Source organism: Arvicola amphibius, chromosome 8 (genome assembly GCF_903992535.2).
Source record: "Arvicola amphibius chromosome 8, mArvAmp1.2, whole genome shotgun sequence".
In the NCBI taxonomy this organism is placed as follows: Eukaryota; Metazoa; Chordata; class Mammalia; order Rodentia; family Cricetidae; genus Arvicola; species Arvicola amphibius.
The window spans coordinates 130895078-130914423 of NC_052054.1; the positions used below are offsets into that span (position 1 = coordinate 130895078).

General features: G+C 37.2%; 1 protein-coding gene across 7 annotated transcripts in view; it reads left to right on the forward strand.

The window, feature by feature from the left end:
• Raph1 (Ras association (RalGDS/AF-6) and pleckstrin homology domains 1) overlaps positions 1-19346 on the forward strand; it is a 109220-nt gene that overhangs the window by 9340 nt on the left and 80534 nt on the right. For all 7 annotated transcript variants that reach the window (XM_038338895.1, XM_038338896.1, XM_038338897.1 and 4 more), the window contains exon 2: positions 14901-15020. In XM_038338895.1, coding sequence (XP_038194823.1) covers positions 14901-15020 — 120 coding nt within the window. The remainder of the gene's footprint in view (positions 1-14900; positions 15021-19346) is intronic.

The window sequence follows — 19346 nt, forward strand, 5'->3', positions numbered from 1 at the left end:
TCTCTACCATGTTGTTGCATAGATAGAATTTAAACAGTGAGGCTTGGCAGCAGTGTCTGCCCATTGAGCCTTATCAGTGGCCCCACAAAAGAAGACTTTCAGAAGAGTTTGAAAAAGCATTGCTTATATTATTAACAGGAGTGGTGCAAAGGGGTTTACTGTGAAGAAATGTTAGCTGCCCTGGCAGTAGGAGTGATTGGAGAACACCTAAAATAAGTTAACCCCTGGATTGTGACATCTGTATATATAATTTAGATGATTATTTGACTAACAGAACCCATGCCTTTTCTTATTTTCTGTAAGTTTTTTTGGGGGGAACATATTTAATTCTTGATAAAAAGAGACAAATATAATATTGGACTATCCTTGTGTTTATTTTAAAAGGTTAGAATTATTTTGTTTTAGTTTTGTCTGGTTGGCTTTTAGTTTCAAATAATTATTTGTTGAGTGCTTATGATGTTAAAGTAGAAATTACTTATCCTGAAAATTCTAAATGTATATTCTTACACTATATATATATATATTTAATATTTTTAGACAATGTCTTATGTAGCCCTCCCTGGCTGGCCTAGAACTTGCTAAGTAGACCATACTGGGCTACACAGCAACTCCAACACACATTGATCTGCCTACCTCTGTCTCCTGAGTGCTGAGAAGGTGTGTACCACCCACACCCAGCACACTGTTTTTATACAAAACTGTTTATTTGGGGAGGGGAGCAATTTATTTTATTACTTTATGAGTGTAAGTGTTTTGCCTGTCTGCATGTATATGTACCACATACTTGTTTGTGACCATGGTTGTCAGGAGAGGGTGTCAGATCACTTAGGACTGGAATTACAGAGCCTTGTGAGCCAATATATGGGTGCAAGGAATTGAACCTGGGTCCTTTGCAAGGAAGGATAAGAGCTCTTGACTACTGATCCAACAACCCAACCCTAAACTCTCCATTTTCTTACTTGTGTATATATTGAAAAATATTTCAACATATAGGTGAATTAATTTCTCTTTTTAATCTAAAGTTAGATGTTAGGTGGTTTTTTTGTTTGGGGTATTTTGGGAGGTGTTTTTGTTTTTGAGACAGTCTCTGTGTAAGTCAGACTGAGGTGTGGGCTACCACACCTAACCCTACTGATCATTCTTCTGGAAGAAATTTATAGAGAATTGAAGTCATTTCTTACCTACTAAATATTTGCTAGAATTCCCCAGTGAATACACTTAGACTTTCTGCTTTCTGTTTTAGAAGGTTTATTGCTTCGTAATCGTCTTTCATAAAGAAGTTTAACTCTTTAATTATTCATCAGTACTAGACCCAGTGTAATCTAGATTTTCTTCAATTATTTTGTAGGGTTTTTTTTAACCTTTTACATTTAGGTCTGTGATCTAATTTTACTTTTGTGTCTGTTTCTAAATTTATTTATTTTTACATGTGAATGACCATATTTGTTCCAGAAAAAAATTGTTAAAAATAATGTTTTTCCTCCACTGAATTATCTTTACTTCTTTGTCAAAGATCAGCTGTCTATGTTTGTGTGTGCCTATTTCTGGACTACCTCTTCCGTTTCACTGGTCCATTTGACTGTTCTTTTATCAGTACCCCACTGTCTTGATTTTTGCGGTTTTGTATAGAGGTTTTGAGGTTGGTTATAGTATCAGTGGTCTGATTTTGTTCAGTTCCTTAAGTATTGTGTTAACTATTGTGGATCTTTTGCTGTTCACCCAGGAACATCCAACCCTATGATATAAGGACATGGTGTTGTCGTCTACAAAGTTCCCTCTTGAACTGTGCAATTGATTTACAAAAAATGCAAAAAGTTCTCATAGTATTTTAAGTAAGGGTATATTCTTGTGTTGGCCCACATTCATAGCTACCCTTCAGTATAGTGCAATCCTCTGAGTTTCACACGCTTGGTTGCCATATCAGTAAAATAACTTGGTAGACTTTTCATGGGGATTCTATTGACTGACTCCATAAGTGAAGCCAAGAAGTGGCATCTTGGCAACAACCATGAAGGGTGATATTTACTAGGGATTTTTTTGTTGGTTTTGTTGTCAATTTGGGTTTCTCTTTCTAGCTTACAAAGAGACTTTATCATGAATGAGCCTTGGATATTCCATCTCTTCCCATCAATTGATATGACCATGCTGTATTTCTGGGTGACTCATTGATGTGATAGATTACACTAATCGATTTTCAGATATTGAGTCATTTTGCATACTTGGGATAATCCCACTTGATCATAGTATATAATATTTTTGGCTAATTTTGTTGAAGATATTTTTATAATATTGGTCTGCTATTTTCTCATGTCTGGTTTTGGCATTATTGCTAGCCTCATAGGAAGAGTTAGAAAGTGTTCTCTACTTGTATGTTCTGGAAGAGATTGTAGAGTATTTAAGCAATTTCTTTCTTAAATATTTTCTTGAATTCACCAGTGAATCTATCTGAACCTTGTGCTTTCTGTTGGAAGATTTTTAATTATTGATTCAGTTTCTATTAGATGTTATATGTGTGAGTACTTTGTGTACTCGTATGTTTGTATACATACCACTTGCATGCCTGGTGTCCATGGAGGCCAGCAGAGGGAGTTAGATCCCCTGGAACTGGAATTATAGACTTGTAAGCCACCATGTGGTTGCTGGGAATTGAACCTTAGTCCTGCAAGAGCAGCCAGTGGTCTTAACTGCTGAGCTCTTATTTTTCCAGCCCGATTTTAGTTTCTTTAAGATAGTATTCTGGATTTACTTTCCTCTGTGTATAACTTTACATTTAATTTGTGTTTTCCTCTAGGCCATAGGGATTTGTGTTTTGTTTTTTAATTGTTAGGAATTGAACCTAGGTGCTCTTCCCTGGAGGCAGATGCTGTGCCAATGAGCTACCCTTCAAGCTCTCGTTGTTTTACTTTTTTTTGTTATTCTGTCAGCATCGTGTCTTTTAATAAGTGTATGGATACCACTGTATTTCATGGTGATACAGCTGGATAAATATTTATTGGATTTGTTGCTGTTGCTTATTCTTTGTTCCTTTTTTTATATTGTTTCCCCCTTCGGCCCCTTTTTGTTCTGCTGGAATATTTTACATGAGTACATTTTCTCTTCTCCTTTGTAGACCACTTATACTTCCTTCCCTACTTTTTTTGTGGTTGGTTGCCTTGGAGTTTACCATATACATTATAGTTAATATAAACACATTTTTTTTTTCTTGTTGGTTTCTCAAGACAGTGTTTCAGTCTGTAGTCCTGGCTGTCCTGTAAACCAGGCTTTCTTCAAACTCACAAAGATTTGCCTGCCTCTGCCTCCCGAGTGCTGGAATTAAAGACATTCCCTCCCCCCAACCTATAAACACATTTTCAGATAACACTGCTTCGAGAATATAATTTGAGCACCTTATTATGACAAATTATTCTGATTCTTCCCTGCTTGTTCCTTGTATCATTGTTGTCAGCCATTTCACTTACATGTGAGCACTCCTAAGTTTGCATGTAACATATGTATTAGTGTATGTAATCAAATACATTGTTGTTACTGTTATTTTGCATGTAACATATGTATTAGTGTACGTAATCAAATACATTGTTGTTACTGTTATTTTGAACAAATAGTTATCTATTTGTCAGCTAAGAATAAGAAATGGTTCCTGTCAAATTCAGGCAAAAAAAAAAAAAAAATAAGAAGAAAAGTTGATTCTGAGCTTGGTATTTCATGTCTGTGATGCCAACTCTCAGGAGATTTAGGAAGAGGCCAGCATACTTGTGTATTAAGATGTCTCTTATAATAATAAGGAAACAAAAACTGAAGTTTTAGGTTATATCTTCGCTTATCCAACCGAATGACTAACTATATCATACTCTTTACATTTCTTGTAGCTCTACGGATAGTTGTTGTTATTGTTTGTTCCAGAAATATTTTGTTTTTCTTCATTTTTTTTCATTTGCATTAAATTTATTTGTACCAGGACTGATGGCATAGAGAGATAAAAACCGGCATATATCTAATTTTATTTAAAATTAAAAAAAAATGACAACAGGCAACTTTAACAAGTAACAGGTAACAAAGACTTTGGAGAAATTAATTTACTGAGTACTGTAAATGATTTGTAAGGGTACTGAAGCCTATTAAGAATTTTTCATTTGCATAAAGAAATAGATGTAATGCATTCTTACTCTAGAAACTGCACAGAGATTACCTTCAGGTTCTTTAGCTAGAAATTCTGAGTAAGATTCTTGCATAAAAGCTCTTTATAGTCCTCATTCTTAGCATGAGAAGTCTTAAATACATCATTGTCATGGGGGCAAGGGGAAAGAGATGAAAGTGTCTTATCTGGTAGAGTCCCAAGAGAATTAACTTAAAAGGGGTGGGGGTGTCTCTGTACCCAGGTCTCTTGTCAAAGTCAGAGCAATCCTCCTGCCTTTGTCTCCCAAGTGTTGGGATTGCAGGCATGTGTTATCATGCCCAGCTTTCCTTTACTTTTGAAGGATGACTTTTCATGGTACCGAAGTTCTATGTTCATCACTAATTTTTTTCTCTCAAAATATTAAATATTTCATTTTAATCTTTCATGAATGGATTCTAAGATGTTAAGTGAAAGTCTTACCTAGTCTCATCTTTAGTTTCTTCTTTAAGTTCACAGAGTGTTTAAAGTATTTGCTTGGGATTTCAGCTCAATAGTGTGAAAAACTGGAACCCAGCTCTTAAAGTAAGGGCTGGATGTGGCAATGCATGCCTTTTATCTCGACACTTGGCAGTAGAAGCAGATTGATCATAGTAAGTTTGGCCAACCTGGTCCACATTGCAAGTACCTGGCTAGCCAGAACTATAATAGTGAGACTCTGTCTCAAAAAATGTTCCTTAATAAAATGAAGTTCATCTTGTCAACGGGTAATACTTATGAGACAATAATGAAATAAAGGGCACTGGCTTGTTAGCAGTATGCCTGTTTAGTATTCATAATCACAAAGAGAAGGAGAAGGAGAATGGAAGAATATACTGTAACTACTGGTGTGTGTGCGCGTGCGTGCGTGCGTGCGTGCGTGTGTGTGTGTGTGTGTGTGTGTGTGTGTGTGTGTGTGTGTAAAATGACTATTAGACCAGTCATACATGTTAGACTATTCTAACATCTTAGAATCCATTTAGTCGAAATTAAAGTATAAAATATTTGTTGAGAGAAGAAAAGGTATTATAGTCATGATCAAAAATAGGCCATTTCATGGACGGGCTCTGTGTGAGCCTTGTCAGTTTGGATGCTCACTTTCCTGGACCTGGGGGGAGTTGGGAGGACCTTGGACTTAACATAGTGTAGGGAACCCTGATGGCTCTTTGGCCTGGAGAGGGATGGAGTGGGGGTATGGGTGGAGGGGAGGGGAGGGAAGGGGGAGGAGGGGAAGAGATGGAAATTTTTAATAAAAAAAATGAGAAAAAAAAGGCCATTTAACTTAATGTATTACCTGGTTATTTTATTTCTATAGAGGTGGTAAGATGAGAATTGATATTTTAAAATATTGATTCTCTTTTTACTCAGTTTAGTGTCTGGTCAAAACATATAATGGTTAGCTAGGCATTACAGGCAGCTTCTTTAGTGAAGTTAATAGATTTTTCTAAGTTTTGTTCACATTTCATCAAAAAGTTATTAGGAAAGATAAGTAAGTAACCTGTAAGAGCCTTTCAGATTCTCTTAGAATTTGTTTCTCTCTTTCTCTCCCTCTTGTTCTTTTTTGAGACAGGGTTTCTCTGTATAACAAACAGCCCTAGCTGTCCTGAAATTAGCTCTGTAGACCAGGCTGGCCTTGAACTCACAGAGATCTTCCTGTCTCTGCCTTCCAAGTATTGGGATTAAAGGTGTGCACCACCACCACCCTGCTGAATTTGTTTGTTTTTGAAAATAGAACAGAGATTATGCTACCGTTTTCCTTTTTAAATTAGAATACTGTAATCCTGCCTCCACCTAACTTTCCAAAATGTATATGTACAAATGTACACCCAAGGTTTGGGGTCAGGAGCGGCACTACAAATGCAAAAAACAGATATGACAGCATTACCTGAACTTTAATTTTATTTGATGATAGTCAGCTTTAAACATATAAAATTGATATCAGCTTTTAATATAGTTGTATAAAAATTTAGGTATGAAGTAAGCCCACTCTAGAATATTATTTATTCAAGGGTAATTGCCCTTTGTGCTTTCTAGATTTCCAGTTTTGTTGCACAGCAAACCCCTGACCATTTGTTCAATATAGACAGTGATTCTGAAAACAAAAGTAACAAGTAAAAAAAAATATCAGATGCATTAAGTTCATTAGAGGGCTGAGAACCTCGGTTCTAGACTCCTGCTGAGACTATGTATCACTGTGGATAGAGGTTTGGTCTTTGGGGAAAGTGAGAAAACTAACACTTTAAGCTTCTCCCTCCCCTTAACTAATGTGCCTAAAGGGTGGAGAGCAATTGGTGCCTCTCTTCTGGAATTAAGATTAGAGAAGACTGATAAACTGATGGGAAGTTAGAGTGAAGTTAGTATTTAAGTACTATACCTTTACAGAAGAATGACCTAAGGTGGGTAAAGGATATTCCTTTGGCATTAATTTATCTCTCAGCTAATTCCTTCTTTCCCCTCTCTGCAGATAAGAAAACTAGTGTTGATTTAGCCAGGTATCTGTCTAGTTAATGGTAAAATTAAAATAGAACAAGAATTTGAGTTTTTCAGACTCCTTGTTTACTTCTAGGTGGCTCAAACTCGAGGATTCTTACGCACTTGTTTCCTTAAGCTGATCTTTTCATTGGCGAGATGCTCTGTTACTCATTCAGATTTAGGACATACAAATTGAAGATTTACTTATTTAAATGACAAATTTAGATGCACAGACACACACAGTGACATATACATAACTAAAAAATAAAAGTCTACACAAAAAGGAGACATTTAGTATGTATAATTTGAATACTCAACGGACTTAAAAAACTTTTATTTTAGGATTAGGTATCACTTTGTAACACTGTCTGTGCTGGAATTTACTGTGTAGAACTGGTTGACCTGAACTCCTAAGTGCTCGCTGTATGCCACCACACCCAGGTTCCATGTAGTTGAGGCTTACCTCATACTTGCTGTATAATTGAGAATGACCCTGAACACTACCAGGTTAGTGCTTTTGAAAGTACACATTGGAACACAGACAGCAGTTAAAAGGACAGCTACATGACATGTGATTTCTTTTTCTTAAAAAAATACATTTATTAATGAGTGTGCATATATGCCCCCCCAACACAGTTGTGCCATGACACATTTGGAGGTCAGGTAACAACTTGTGGGAGTTGGTTTTTCCTTCTACAATGTGAATCCTGAGGATCAAACTCAGTTCTTTGAGGCAAGCACTTTTTTTACCTGTGTTATAAGGTTTCTTAGTATTTTGTATTTGAATGGATTCTTTTTCAAAACCAATTCGAGTTCAGGCTTTGTCCTTACTGGTAATAGTTACTGTTAGCTTAGCTGCTAAATCAGCTTTTAAAATACCCTTAGGGAAACATTCAGCTCAAGTTGTGTATAGTAGAATTTTTCTGGTGTTTCTTAATCATTCTGCTGTTAGTGGAGAAATAAATTTTAATATGTGTTGATTCATTTGAGCATTTACTTATAGCCAGATAAATTGGTCTTCTTTTAAAGAAGAGTGCTTTTAGCTTTGAGTCATTTTAAATTAGCATTATACTAATTTTTAAACATCTTAAATTGGGAATGTTTGGCAAAAGAGGAAATACTACATTTTAGATCAGTAAAGAATATAATTCTCTGATAATTGCTCCAGAGTGATAAATGGAAATTACTATGTTACTTCTTTCCAGAACTTGTAACCTACATGGGTGTAGGGGCTAATGAGGCAAGAACACAAATAGCCATGACATTGTGCAAGGCCGATGAACTAGCTGGTGTAAGCAGGTACATAGCTCATGGCCCTTGAAGAGAAAGTAGTGTCTATTTTTTGTTTATCTTGCATAGCATTTTAACACTTTGTTTTTAAAAAGAGCTGAACCAAAATGTGTGATGGGTATAAAAATGCAGAAAAAAGGAGTGTGTGCTTAGAAAGCCTCCTGCAGGTCTTTATATTGCAGAAAAACAGCCTCTTGGGTTGAATTGAATCAGGCATCCAGCATAAACACCTGCAAGTATGTAACGGCTGGAGTAGTGAATCCTAAGAACTCCTAAGGCATCTTAGCGTAAACTTTTTCCTAAGTTTATTTTGAAATTTGGTAGTGGAAGGCTGTGTGGCATTGTGAATATAATTAAGATTCACAGAATTGTACAAGTTAAAGGGTTAGAGGATAAATATTATTTCTGCTTTCAAAACAAAAATGAAAACCTGACCCAGATACTGATGAGCATTTAATGGTGTCACTTTCAGCTGATGGATTGGTTGGTTGCGTGGAAAACTACTGAATTCATCTTCTATCAGGAGATTTAAATGCCTTTTCTTAGACAGACATCTTAAGTTTATACGATAAATGAAACAAACATCTGGAAGCTTTGTCAGGTAGGGAATAGCTGGTCAACTGTAGTGTCTCTGAATGTCCACAAGAGGTCAGGACACACTAATGTTAATGAGTAATAGGCAATTCCTGGATAGTCTTTTATTCCTTTTGTTCTCATGGTAACAAAAGTTTTAAACATCTAGTTTGTTTTTATGTTTGTGTCTGTGTGTGTGTTGTGAGGGGCCAGGAGCAGGTACTCTTAGAAGCCAGAGGCTTTGGCTTCTTGGGAGCTTGAGTTACAATCTTGGGCACCTGACTGACTTGTGTGCTGGGAACAGAGCATGTTCTAAATCACTAAGACAATCTTTCCAACCTCCATTTAAAAAAAAATCCTAAAACCTATGTTTTAGCCTTTCTATTTGGCAAGTAGTAGTGGTATTTGATTTGGAACTAAATTCTGATGTTTTCCTGATGTAGTTGTGACATTAACCAACTTCATCTAAATTAGCTGGTACTGAGACATCGAAGTGGATGTGGATTTGAGACAGCATCACTCCAATCCAGGCTTGCCCCAAACTCACTGCAGTCCTTTAGCTTCAGCCTCCTCCTGAGTGTTGTGATTATAGGCATAAGTCGTTATACCTGACTAATTGTTGAGGATTTGTTTACTTGTTTTTTGATTTAAAATTTAGAAATGAGTCTTTGTCTCTTTGAAGTATCTGAGGAGTAATTATCTTTCCAATATGTCCAACTTCTCTTTGTATTAAATTATCATGGTTAGAATATGTTTAAAAAGGTAATTGATAAGCCAGAAAAATACTTTAGGAAAAGTAATACATATGCACATATAATTTTAAAATCATATTTTAAAGAATTATACAATTATTTTCAGTCCTTAGACTAAGTTATATACCTAGTATAGTAATAGTAGCCTATGTTTTATTTGAATTTTTGTATATTGACTTTCTCGACTAAATTATAACTTCCTAGGACAAAGACTAACTTCTCCCCTCCCCTCCTCGCCTTTCTTGTTCCTCATCTTTTTCTTCTTTTCTTCTTTTGGTTCCATAGCTTATTTTAATATAATTTCAAACTTACAGAGAAGTGGTAATATCACTAAAGTGTGGACTTTTCCCTCAGATACACTTGCCGTTTACATTTAGCTTAGTTGTCATTTCTTATTCCCCGTCTACCAACTAGAGTATTCTCTGCCATACATCACACACACACAACACACACACGCACACACGCACACACACACGCACACACACACTTCTCCTTCAGTCTTAGGAAAACAGCATTGCAGACATTGTACTCCTTTACACAAAATTCCTTAAATTTTTTCCACTGTACATGCTGCTATTTTACATAAGAATGTGTGTGTTCATAGTGTATGTTGCACATTGAGCATGTTAAAGCCTCTGAGCATATTCCCTTTCTTTACCCTCTTCTCTTCTTACTCTTGAATCCCTATGTTCCCCTGAACAGTTTATGTCTACTTCCACATCATACATAAAAATGATTTTATATTTTTATCTAAATTAAAATCTAGACTTTTTCTGAGAGACTGGAGTAATTTACTTAATATTGTTTCCAGTTACATCCTGCAAATCACATAATTTCATTGTTCTTTACAGGTATGTTACATTTTCTTTATCCGTTTTGTTATGCACCTTGATTGGCTCCATACTTAACTATTCTGAATGGTGTTGCAATAGACATTGACATGCAGGTATCTCTGACGATGGTTTGAGGTCTCCTTTGGGTAAATACCTTGGAGTGTTATTGCAGCTGTATCTTGCATAGTTGGAGGCATTCCTTGATCGTGAAAGTCTTCACATATTATATACTGAAGTTTGCTTTAGAATTACTTATAATATTAAAACAGTTTAGGAAATATTTCAGCAAACCATTTTTGTGAGAAAGCTGATGAAAAGTAACTGGAAACAAAGAGCTAAAATTGTGTAAATAAGTGATTAAAAAACAATTCTGTTGTAATAGAAGAGAAATAAGTGATTATCAGTAACTTTTTTATCCTGATGATCCCTTATTTCTTTATAATATACTAGAATAGTATTCCAGTTTGTTCTGCCTTTAAGCTAATTGCAATTGCATAAGACTGCATTACTTGTTCTAAAGTCTTCCTAGTAGCTGTGATAACACAGCCATTTATACTATAGTTGACAAACTTTAGAGAACATAATACGTGGAGGAGTTTCTTTAAAATGTTCTACCTCTTTGACATAAGTTAGGTCATTTATATCCTGTCTCTTTGTGGACTGGAAAGATAGCTCGGTTCTTTAGAACACTTGCTGCTCCTCCAGAGAAGCTGAATCCAGTTCCCAGCTCCTCCTCAAACAAACAACCCCGACATTTAAACAACATATACTCCCAGGTACTTTTGATGTATACCGTGAATAGACCACAGCAAAGGAAACATTGCACTACAGGATAAGCATCTAACTCTTTCATATGGTGTATTGTTTTGCATTTCCTCATCCCCAGCCTCTGTTTCCTCCATGAGTTTATCCTGCACCACAAGAACACCAAGCCACATGTCTTCCTTTCTTATGCCTTTCTACTCTTATACATAGTAATTCTTTTGCCTAAAACATCCTTATCCATCTCTGCCTTGTACATTGTCTTCCTGTCTCACTTAAGTGTCATCCCTTTCCTCTTGCCTTCTCAAACTAAGTTAAGATCTTACTCAACATACATAGCCTTATATATAGCACTTTTTATTATTGTTGGTTTCCCCCCCACTAGGTAGATATAACGAGATTAAACATCATTGTGTTCATCTGTTTTTCTGGTATCTGGCACATAGAAAATATGCCATAAATATTAAATGAAGTAGAAGCTTCTCATACAAGTTTTGAACATTGAACATTTTAGACCCAGGAGAATATTGTATGGGTAACCTCACTCTACTGCTTTCTGGGATTTGGCGGGGAATTGCTGTTGTTTGCTTGGTCAGCTGATTATTTTATTGAAACATTTTTTCTTGTTCTTTTATTTTTGGTTGTGAGCCTATCCTTTAATAGCTGAGCCATCTCTTCAGTCCTATTTTTTCTTGTTTTTAACTAGCTGGGCATTCTGCTGCATTACTGGTGATGTCATCTATGATATCGTGAGGGTGGCAGCCACACACACACACACACACACACACACACACACACAGTGTGTGTGCACTACACAGGAGCTTCTTAATAGTTCCACAACGTTTTCTGGCTATAGGCTGAGTGCAGTTGAGTTTACTATATACTATAATCTTTGACCTTTAATAATTTAGCACAATTATTTACTGCCTAGTATATATCAGTGATATATTGCTAGTCTACTTTGCTTTGATTCTTTCTTTGTTCCTCTTTTTTTCTTCTTCCTTTTTTTAAACAGGCTTTTTTTCCCCAATATTTATTTATTATGTATACAATATTCTGTGTGTATGCCTGCAGGCCAGAAGAGGGCATCAGACCTCATCACAGATGGTTGTGAGCCACCATGTGGTTGCTGGGAATTGAACTCAGGACCTTTGGAAGAGCAGGCAGTGCTCTTAACCACTGATTCATCTCTCCAGCCCTTCTTCCTTTTTCCCCTCTCTTTCTTCGTTTGTCTCCTTCCTTCCTTCCATCCTTCCTTTATTTTTTTCAAGCCTTGATGGGGCTAGCAAGATGAAAGGGTGTGCAGAACAGATACTAAAATCCCAGAGACAGATATTGGGGTTCAACCTGAAAATCAGAAAAGCAAAGCAGCCAAGTCACTAGAGAGCTCTTACCTCTATGAAATCTTTAGACTGGAAGAGAGTGAGTTTCTGCCTCGTTCTGCCTTACATTCCTCTCTAGTGCTGGGACTAAAGGCACCACCACCACCATCCAGCCTCTGTGGCTAACTAGTGTGGCCGCTGCGATTAAAGCTGTGCGTGACCACTCCCTGGCCCGTATTGCTGACTAGTGTGCTGTTTTATATTCTGATCTTCAGGCAAGCCTTATTTATTAAAATACAGTGAAATGTCATTGCAGGTTGCCTGTCACTAAACTGGACAACCTGAGTTTGATCTGTGGGACTCATATGTTGGGAAGAGAGAAGCAATTCCCAAAAGTTGTTCTCTGACTTTACATTCCTCTACTAGGGATCCCTAGGGATGGATTTTAGCTGAGCTTGTGCCACTGGTCTTAGCATAGTGCCTTGCATATGATAGCTACCCAATCAATGCTATTTTAAAAAATGAATAAAAATGTGGTATTTAAATTTTTTTACTCTTGTCAAACTTTCCTATATGCATGGTGGCCAGTAAAAGCAACCTACAATAATCATATTAAAAAACCATGGATATAGTAACTAAGTCATACAGATTTTTGCGCTGTTATTTACTGTTACTAAGCTTGGGAAAGTTATTTGATTTTTCTTGGCCCAATTTTCTTCATTTACAATTGAATAAAGTCTTAAATAACTAGTGTGATGTTAGCTGGGAATGTTGTTTGATTGGTATAGTGCTTGCCTAGGATGCATAAAATCATTGATTCCATCTCCCGCACTCCATATATTCTAATGTGCACACTTGTAAATCCCAACACTCAGGAAGCAGAGGCAAGAGGATAGAAGTTACGTACTTATTTATATTATGTGTATATACCTGAGCTTATGCTTGTGGACTGTCTATATGCAGTACTTGTGGGAACCAGGAGAGGGCATCAGATTCCTTGGAATTGGAGTTACAAGCAGCTGTGAGCGGCTGGCTATGGAATCAGGGTCTTAACTCCTGAGCCATTTATCCAGCCTCAAATAAGGAGTTCTTTATGAACTACCTACCTGGTTTTGAAGGACTAGTACTCAGGGTTTATTTTGATTCTTTATTATTTGTATAATAATATTTATTTTATGGTCTTTGGTCTTAAGTTCTTAGGGACCTTTAAAAAACTGTGTGTGTTTAAATACTCATTTATTAAACAGATACTTAATGACAGTGGCACAACTATGACCCAAACCACTCAAAGTATTTAATTACGTAAGGAAATGAACCCTTACTCTTAGGGATCTTTCCTTCCAGTGGAGAAGAGAAAGGATAAATGTGGTTAAGAGTACTATGAAGACACACAAGAAAACCCACAGAATCAGCTAACCTGAGCTCACAGAGACTAAACTAATAACCAGGAGCCTGCATAGGACTGACCAGACCCTATGTATAGCTATTGCAGTTGTGTAGCTTGGTCTTCTTGTGGGACTCCTCTAATAGTAGGCGTAGGGGCTATCTCTGATTCCTGTGCTGGCTTTTGGGATTCTTATTCTTATAGTGGGTTGTTGCCTTGTCTGGGTTTCAACTTGGTATGGCATGTTTGGTTGATATCCATGGGAGGTCTGCCTTTCTCTGAAAAGAAACCAGAGGAGTGGATGGGGGATAGAGGGGAAGTGATGAGGGAGGAACTGGGAGGAGAGGAAAGAGGGGAAACAGCAGTTGGGTTGTAATAAATAAATAAATGAAGTACTACGAAGAAGTCAAGTGTGATTGTGCCCATCTTTAATCCTAGAGCTCAGAAAGCAGAGGCAGGTGGACCCCTGTGAGTTCAAGGCCAGCCTGGTCTACATAGAATTCTAGGATGGCTAGTACTACATAGAGAAACTCTACCCTTCCTCTTAAAGGGTATAAAGAAAAGTAAAACCCTACAGGGGACAGAATGTAACAAGGATGAAACGCTATTTTGATGGGATGCTCACGCGATTGAAGCAAGGGCACAAACCTGCGCATATCTGGAGGAAAGAGTTCCGGGTAGGAGAGCTGACACTGAAAAGACTGGAGGTTGGAGCAAGTCTGTATGTTCCAATGAGTAAGACAGTCGAGTCTATAAAACTGAAGGAGGGAGGAAGCAGGAAATGGTGAGGGGAGTCCCTGAAGGCTAGGATTTTGCAGAGCTTGGTTTACCTGCCACTGTCTTTGGGCTTTATTATAGTAGCTTCAGTAACTTTGCATGTTGGTGTATGATTTGAGGCTCAGTATGTTCAGAACATAGTTGTCCTCATGTGACAGATCAGGAAACTTAAGTGGAACTTTAACATATTCTGTAAGATATCTAGCCTAATAGCTGTGGAATTCTGTGTGAAGTCTTTGAAACTATATTTGGAGTATTACAGAGCCAGTCAGCACAGAGATTGACACTACAGTTATCTTTTCTGCTAGTGTGTATTTTGAAAATTGTTGTTTGTGAATCTAGTCATATTTGATAGTTTCCCTTCTATAGGGAACTGACCTCCTAGGCTCATCTGTTACTTGAACTGAGGCTTCCTTCCTCATTCTGTTTGTCAAGATTGTCTTTTTTAATCATTTCCATTTTTTATGTTATAGTCTAATTTTGAAGATTTGATTTCAGAGAAACACATCATGTATCATTCCTTGTTCTGAGTAATATTTAAGATAAGTTGTAACTGCTCATTCAACACAAATGCCTGTATTTCAGATGGAGCAATTATCAGATGAGGAAATTGACCATGGTGCTGAAGAAGACAGTGACAAGGAAGATCAGGACCTGGATAAAATGTTTGGAGCCTGGCTTGGGGAACTGGACAAACTCACTCAGGTTAGGAGTACTGAACAACTGGTTGAAGATTTGAAGCTATCAACACATGTTTAAAGCTTAATGTACAAACAAAAGATACGAGTGCAAACTAAATTTTAAAATGCTAGTTACAGAAAAAAACATTAACAGGCAGAGGAATAGAAACTTTACAGTGCAAGATAATATAATCTGTGGTTATTTGTATATGCTTATGTGAGAATGTATGTGTGATATGTATGTTTATCTGTGTGAACATGTACATGCAAGGTAGAGACCAGAGGATATCCTCAGGGCTTCTTCCTTGGAAGGCCACTACTTCTTTGAAACATAGGGTCCTATTCTTTCTCATCTTCTTTCCCTTGAGTATCCCCCTTTTAGTGAAGCAGAGTTAAAGATTTTTATTAAAGATAAGTTTAATATAGGTGTAAGCACCAGGACAGGATGGGAGGAAAGGTTCTCAGAAGAAGGTAGGGAAGTGTGGGTATGGGTTCCCTAAGAGGAAGTCGCCAGGTAAGGTCAGTCTTTTAGGTTAGAACTGGGGAATCTTCCTAAATCTGCCTACCCAGGGCTAGGATCACAAGTGCCCACCTTTTAGATTTGGGTTTGAGAGTCAAATGCTTGCAAGTGCTTTACCAACTGACCTATCTCCCTAGCCCCTTTTCTGTGAATATTCTAAGGTTTTTTAAAAAAATTTTAAACAGGGTTTCTGTTAATGTTAGAGGGGATTTAATACCTCTTTCATAATTTTGAATTGTAAGCTAAAACAATTTTAAAGTCTAAAAGTTTAAAAATTTAAATTTTGACATATTTTGTTCTGTAACAAATTTAAATACACCTTATGACATATATTGTTTGTATTTTCTTGCTCATAGTTTCAAAATACTGACAAAAGTTCATTCCAGGCTACATTTAAAATTGTTCTAAAGTTTTTGTTTTAGTTTGGATTTTGCTTTGTTTTGTTGGATTGTGGATTGAGTGATGGTGAGTGGTTGGTTGGTTGGTTTTTGAGATAGTATCTCATGTAGCTCAGGTTGATCTTGGACTTGACGTGTAACTTGATTTCAGGGATGACCTTGAGCTGCCAATTTTGTTATGTCTGCTGCCCAAATGTTGAGATTACAGGCATGGGTCAGGCATGGGACATCATGGTGTGTGTTTGTTCATTTGTTTTGGATCATAGGTCTTAGTCTTTAAATTTTTATTATATTGTATGTGTGTATGTGTGAGGTGGAGGGGTGAGTGCATGCATGCCACAATCTGTGTGTGGACATTAGGGTACAACTTTGGAGTCTCTCCTACCTGTATGTGGATCCCTGGGGTTGAATTTAGGGCCCAGGTTTTCATGGCACACATTTTACTTATGCCAGGACACCTTTTAGAATAAAAAAATGCTGTTTTTACTTCCATGGTTACTGTACTGTATGTAATATATAAAGATGGTCATATTTATTAAAACAAATTTAATTTCATAATAATGAGACTGTTAACTTATTTATGTTTAATAATTTCTTTGGGAATGCATAAGTATAAAATTCCATAACTAATGGAAACTAATGGAAAAATAAAATGAAGGCTTAAAGTTCAAACTTCCTTAGTTGTGGATCAGTCTGAAAGGTAGATACTACAGAGAGGATGGGCAAGCAGGCAAAAAGCAAAAGTTTTTTTATTCCACATCCTTTTAAGTGGGCTGCCATCAGAAGGTGTGGCCCAGACTTAGGCTATGTCTTACCACCTCATAATTCAATCAAACCCCTCACAATTGTGCCCAACTTCTTGGGTTTATAATATTTGGACCCTAGTCTGTAGCTCTTTTGCAGAGGTTATTGGTTGAATGTGAGTGGTCCAGCCTCGCTGGAGGAAATGGGACACCAGGAAGGTAGATCTTTGAGTTTGAGGCCAGCCTAGTGTACAGAGCAAGTTTCAGGACAGCCAGACTTAGGCAGTGAAGGACAGAAAGCTGGTGAAGATGTAATTGAATGAGGGGGGGCATGTTCCAGCCCCAGCAAGCTGCAGAACTTGGCAGTTTCAGCCACATGGTTCTAGCTTTAGAATTAAGGATAGAAAAAGGGGGTTATGGAATTTGCCTCCATACCTAAAGAAAGCCTCTGAGGTCAGGAATGTGTCAGGTATCCCTGAATGGAGGCCTAGTAGAGAGACCATTGTGTGAAGCTGTGAAGTTGAAACCTGGATTGCCTTAGAGACCCCAAGATGTTAGAGGTGCCAGAACAATGGGATACCTGCTGAGGAGAGCTGTTAACAGGGAGGGGAACCAGCCCAAGAGAATGAAGTGTGTTGCTGTCAACAAAGCTGAAAGGAGTTGGAGATTTGAAGAGTACTTTGACATCAGACATGGAAAAGCAGAATTTAGAATTTGCCCAGCTGGTTTTGGGTCTTGTCTTGTTTTGGTCCAGTGTGTCCTCACTATGCTGTGTGTGTATATATATATTCCAAAATGCAGGGAAGGGAGCATAGTGAGGAAACATTGGAACAAAACAAGACCCAAAACTAGCTGGGCAAACTCTGAATTCCTGTGCCATTATAGGATGGAATTATGTAATCTGCTTTTTAATTTTTATTTTTATATATAGTTAAAAGATGCATGAATCTCAGAAGAGACTTTGGACTTTAAAACATTGTTGAGGCTGTGATAAACTATGGGGACTTTTGAAGTTAGACTAAATGCATTTTGCATTATGCTATTGTTACAAGCTTTTGGTGACCAGGGAGTGGAATGTGTAGTTTGAATGTAATGGGCTTCCATAATCTCATAGGGAGTGGCAATATTGGGGGATATGGCTTTTTTGGAGTGGGTCTGACTTTGGAGGAAGTATGTTACTGTGGGGGTGAGTTTTGAGGATTCCTGCTGTATGATAGTCCTCTTGTACACTGTAAAGATCTGTCATTTGTATTAGTTTAATAAAATGCCGACTGGCCAGTAGCCAAGCAGGAAGTATAGGCAGGGCAACCAGACTAAGAATTTTGGGAAGAGGAGAGGCAGAGACACAGTCACCAGCCAGACTTAGAGGGAGCAATATGGGAATACCTCAGTGCTTCACTTGAACAAAGGTACCAAGCCACTTGGTTAAACATAGACAAAAATTATAATTTAAGTTGTAAGAGCTAGTTAATAATAAGCCTGAACTAATAGGCTAAGCAGTTTATAATTAATATGTCTCTGTGATTCCTTGGGACTGAATGGCTGTGGCACCATTGTCATAGGAATCTTCTGTCAACAGATTCCTATGTTCAGGATACCAAGTGTGATAGTCGACTTCTTGTTGCCCATAAGATAGAGAACTCTTAGTTAGCTCCTTCTCCAGTACTCTGCCATGCTCCCCCCATAATGATAAAGGATTGAACCTCTAAAACTGTAAGCAAGCCACCCCAATTAAATATTTTTTCTTATAAGAGTTGCCATGGTCATGGTATATACTTAGATTTATTTTATTACTTAGTTCACTACAGGATTATCTGCATATATTCAGTGTTACTGGTTAATCAAACTTAAGATTTAAGTAGTTGATGATTCTTCTAAAATAGTGGCTAAAAAATTGTATGTTGTCCTTTTTTTCTGGGAAAGGATCTGTAGGTTTTTGTAAATTCTTAGCAACTCCCCAAGGGTTAAAATTTACCATATTTTATTACCATTTTCTTAAACTATGGTGTGTTTCTCTATATTTCCTTTGTTGCCTCAGCACCATGGACAGGTAATTAAAATACATGTTCATTCATTTGAACTGGAAAGAGGTTGACTTTTCATAGGTCTTCAGTTACAGGCATGTTATTTTATAGGAAATATTTCTCCCTTCAACTCTATTGAAAGGAGTAATTAAAATTGCTTCTGAAGAATTAAATTTGGGGGTTATAGGAGAATTTCTTAGCTGCTTTTTAAATTTTTGAAGTAAAGCACTGAGTAGGTTGTAGATCGCATTGATTTGATAGTTCCAAAAACAGGATGAAGAACTTAGTGACCAAGAATACTGGCTGTTCTTGCAGAGGACACAGGTTTATTTCTCAGCACCCAAACGACAGCTTATAACTGTAATTCCAGTTCTAGGTGATAGAACTGCCTCTCGAGTCTCCACAGGTACTGTATGCACACATGGTCATTTACATACATTCAGTCAAAACACTCATATACATAAAACAAAAGTAAACCAGAATGGAGACTGGGAGTGGAGCTTTTGTCATAGCTTGCTTCCCTAACAGTTCAGACACCAGGGCCCATTCCTGTTGCCACATGATGCAAGTATAGTAGCATATAGCTATAATCACAGCATTCTAGAGGACATCTTCATTCAAGGTCATCTTCTGCTACATAGTTAGTTTTAGACAAGCCTGGTGAGC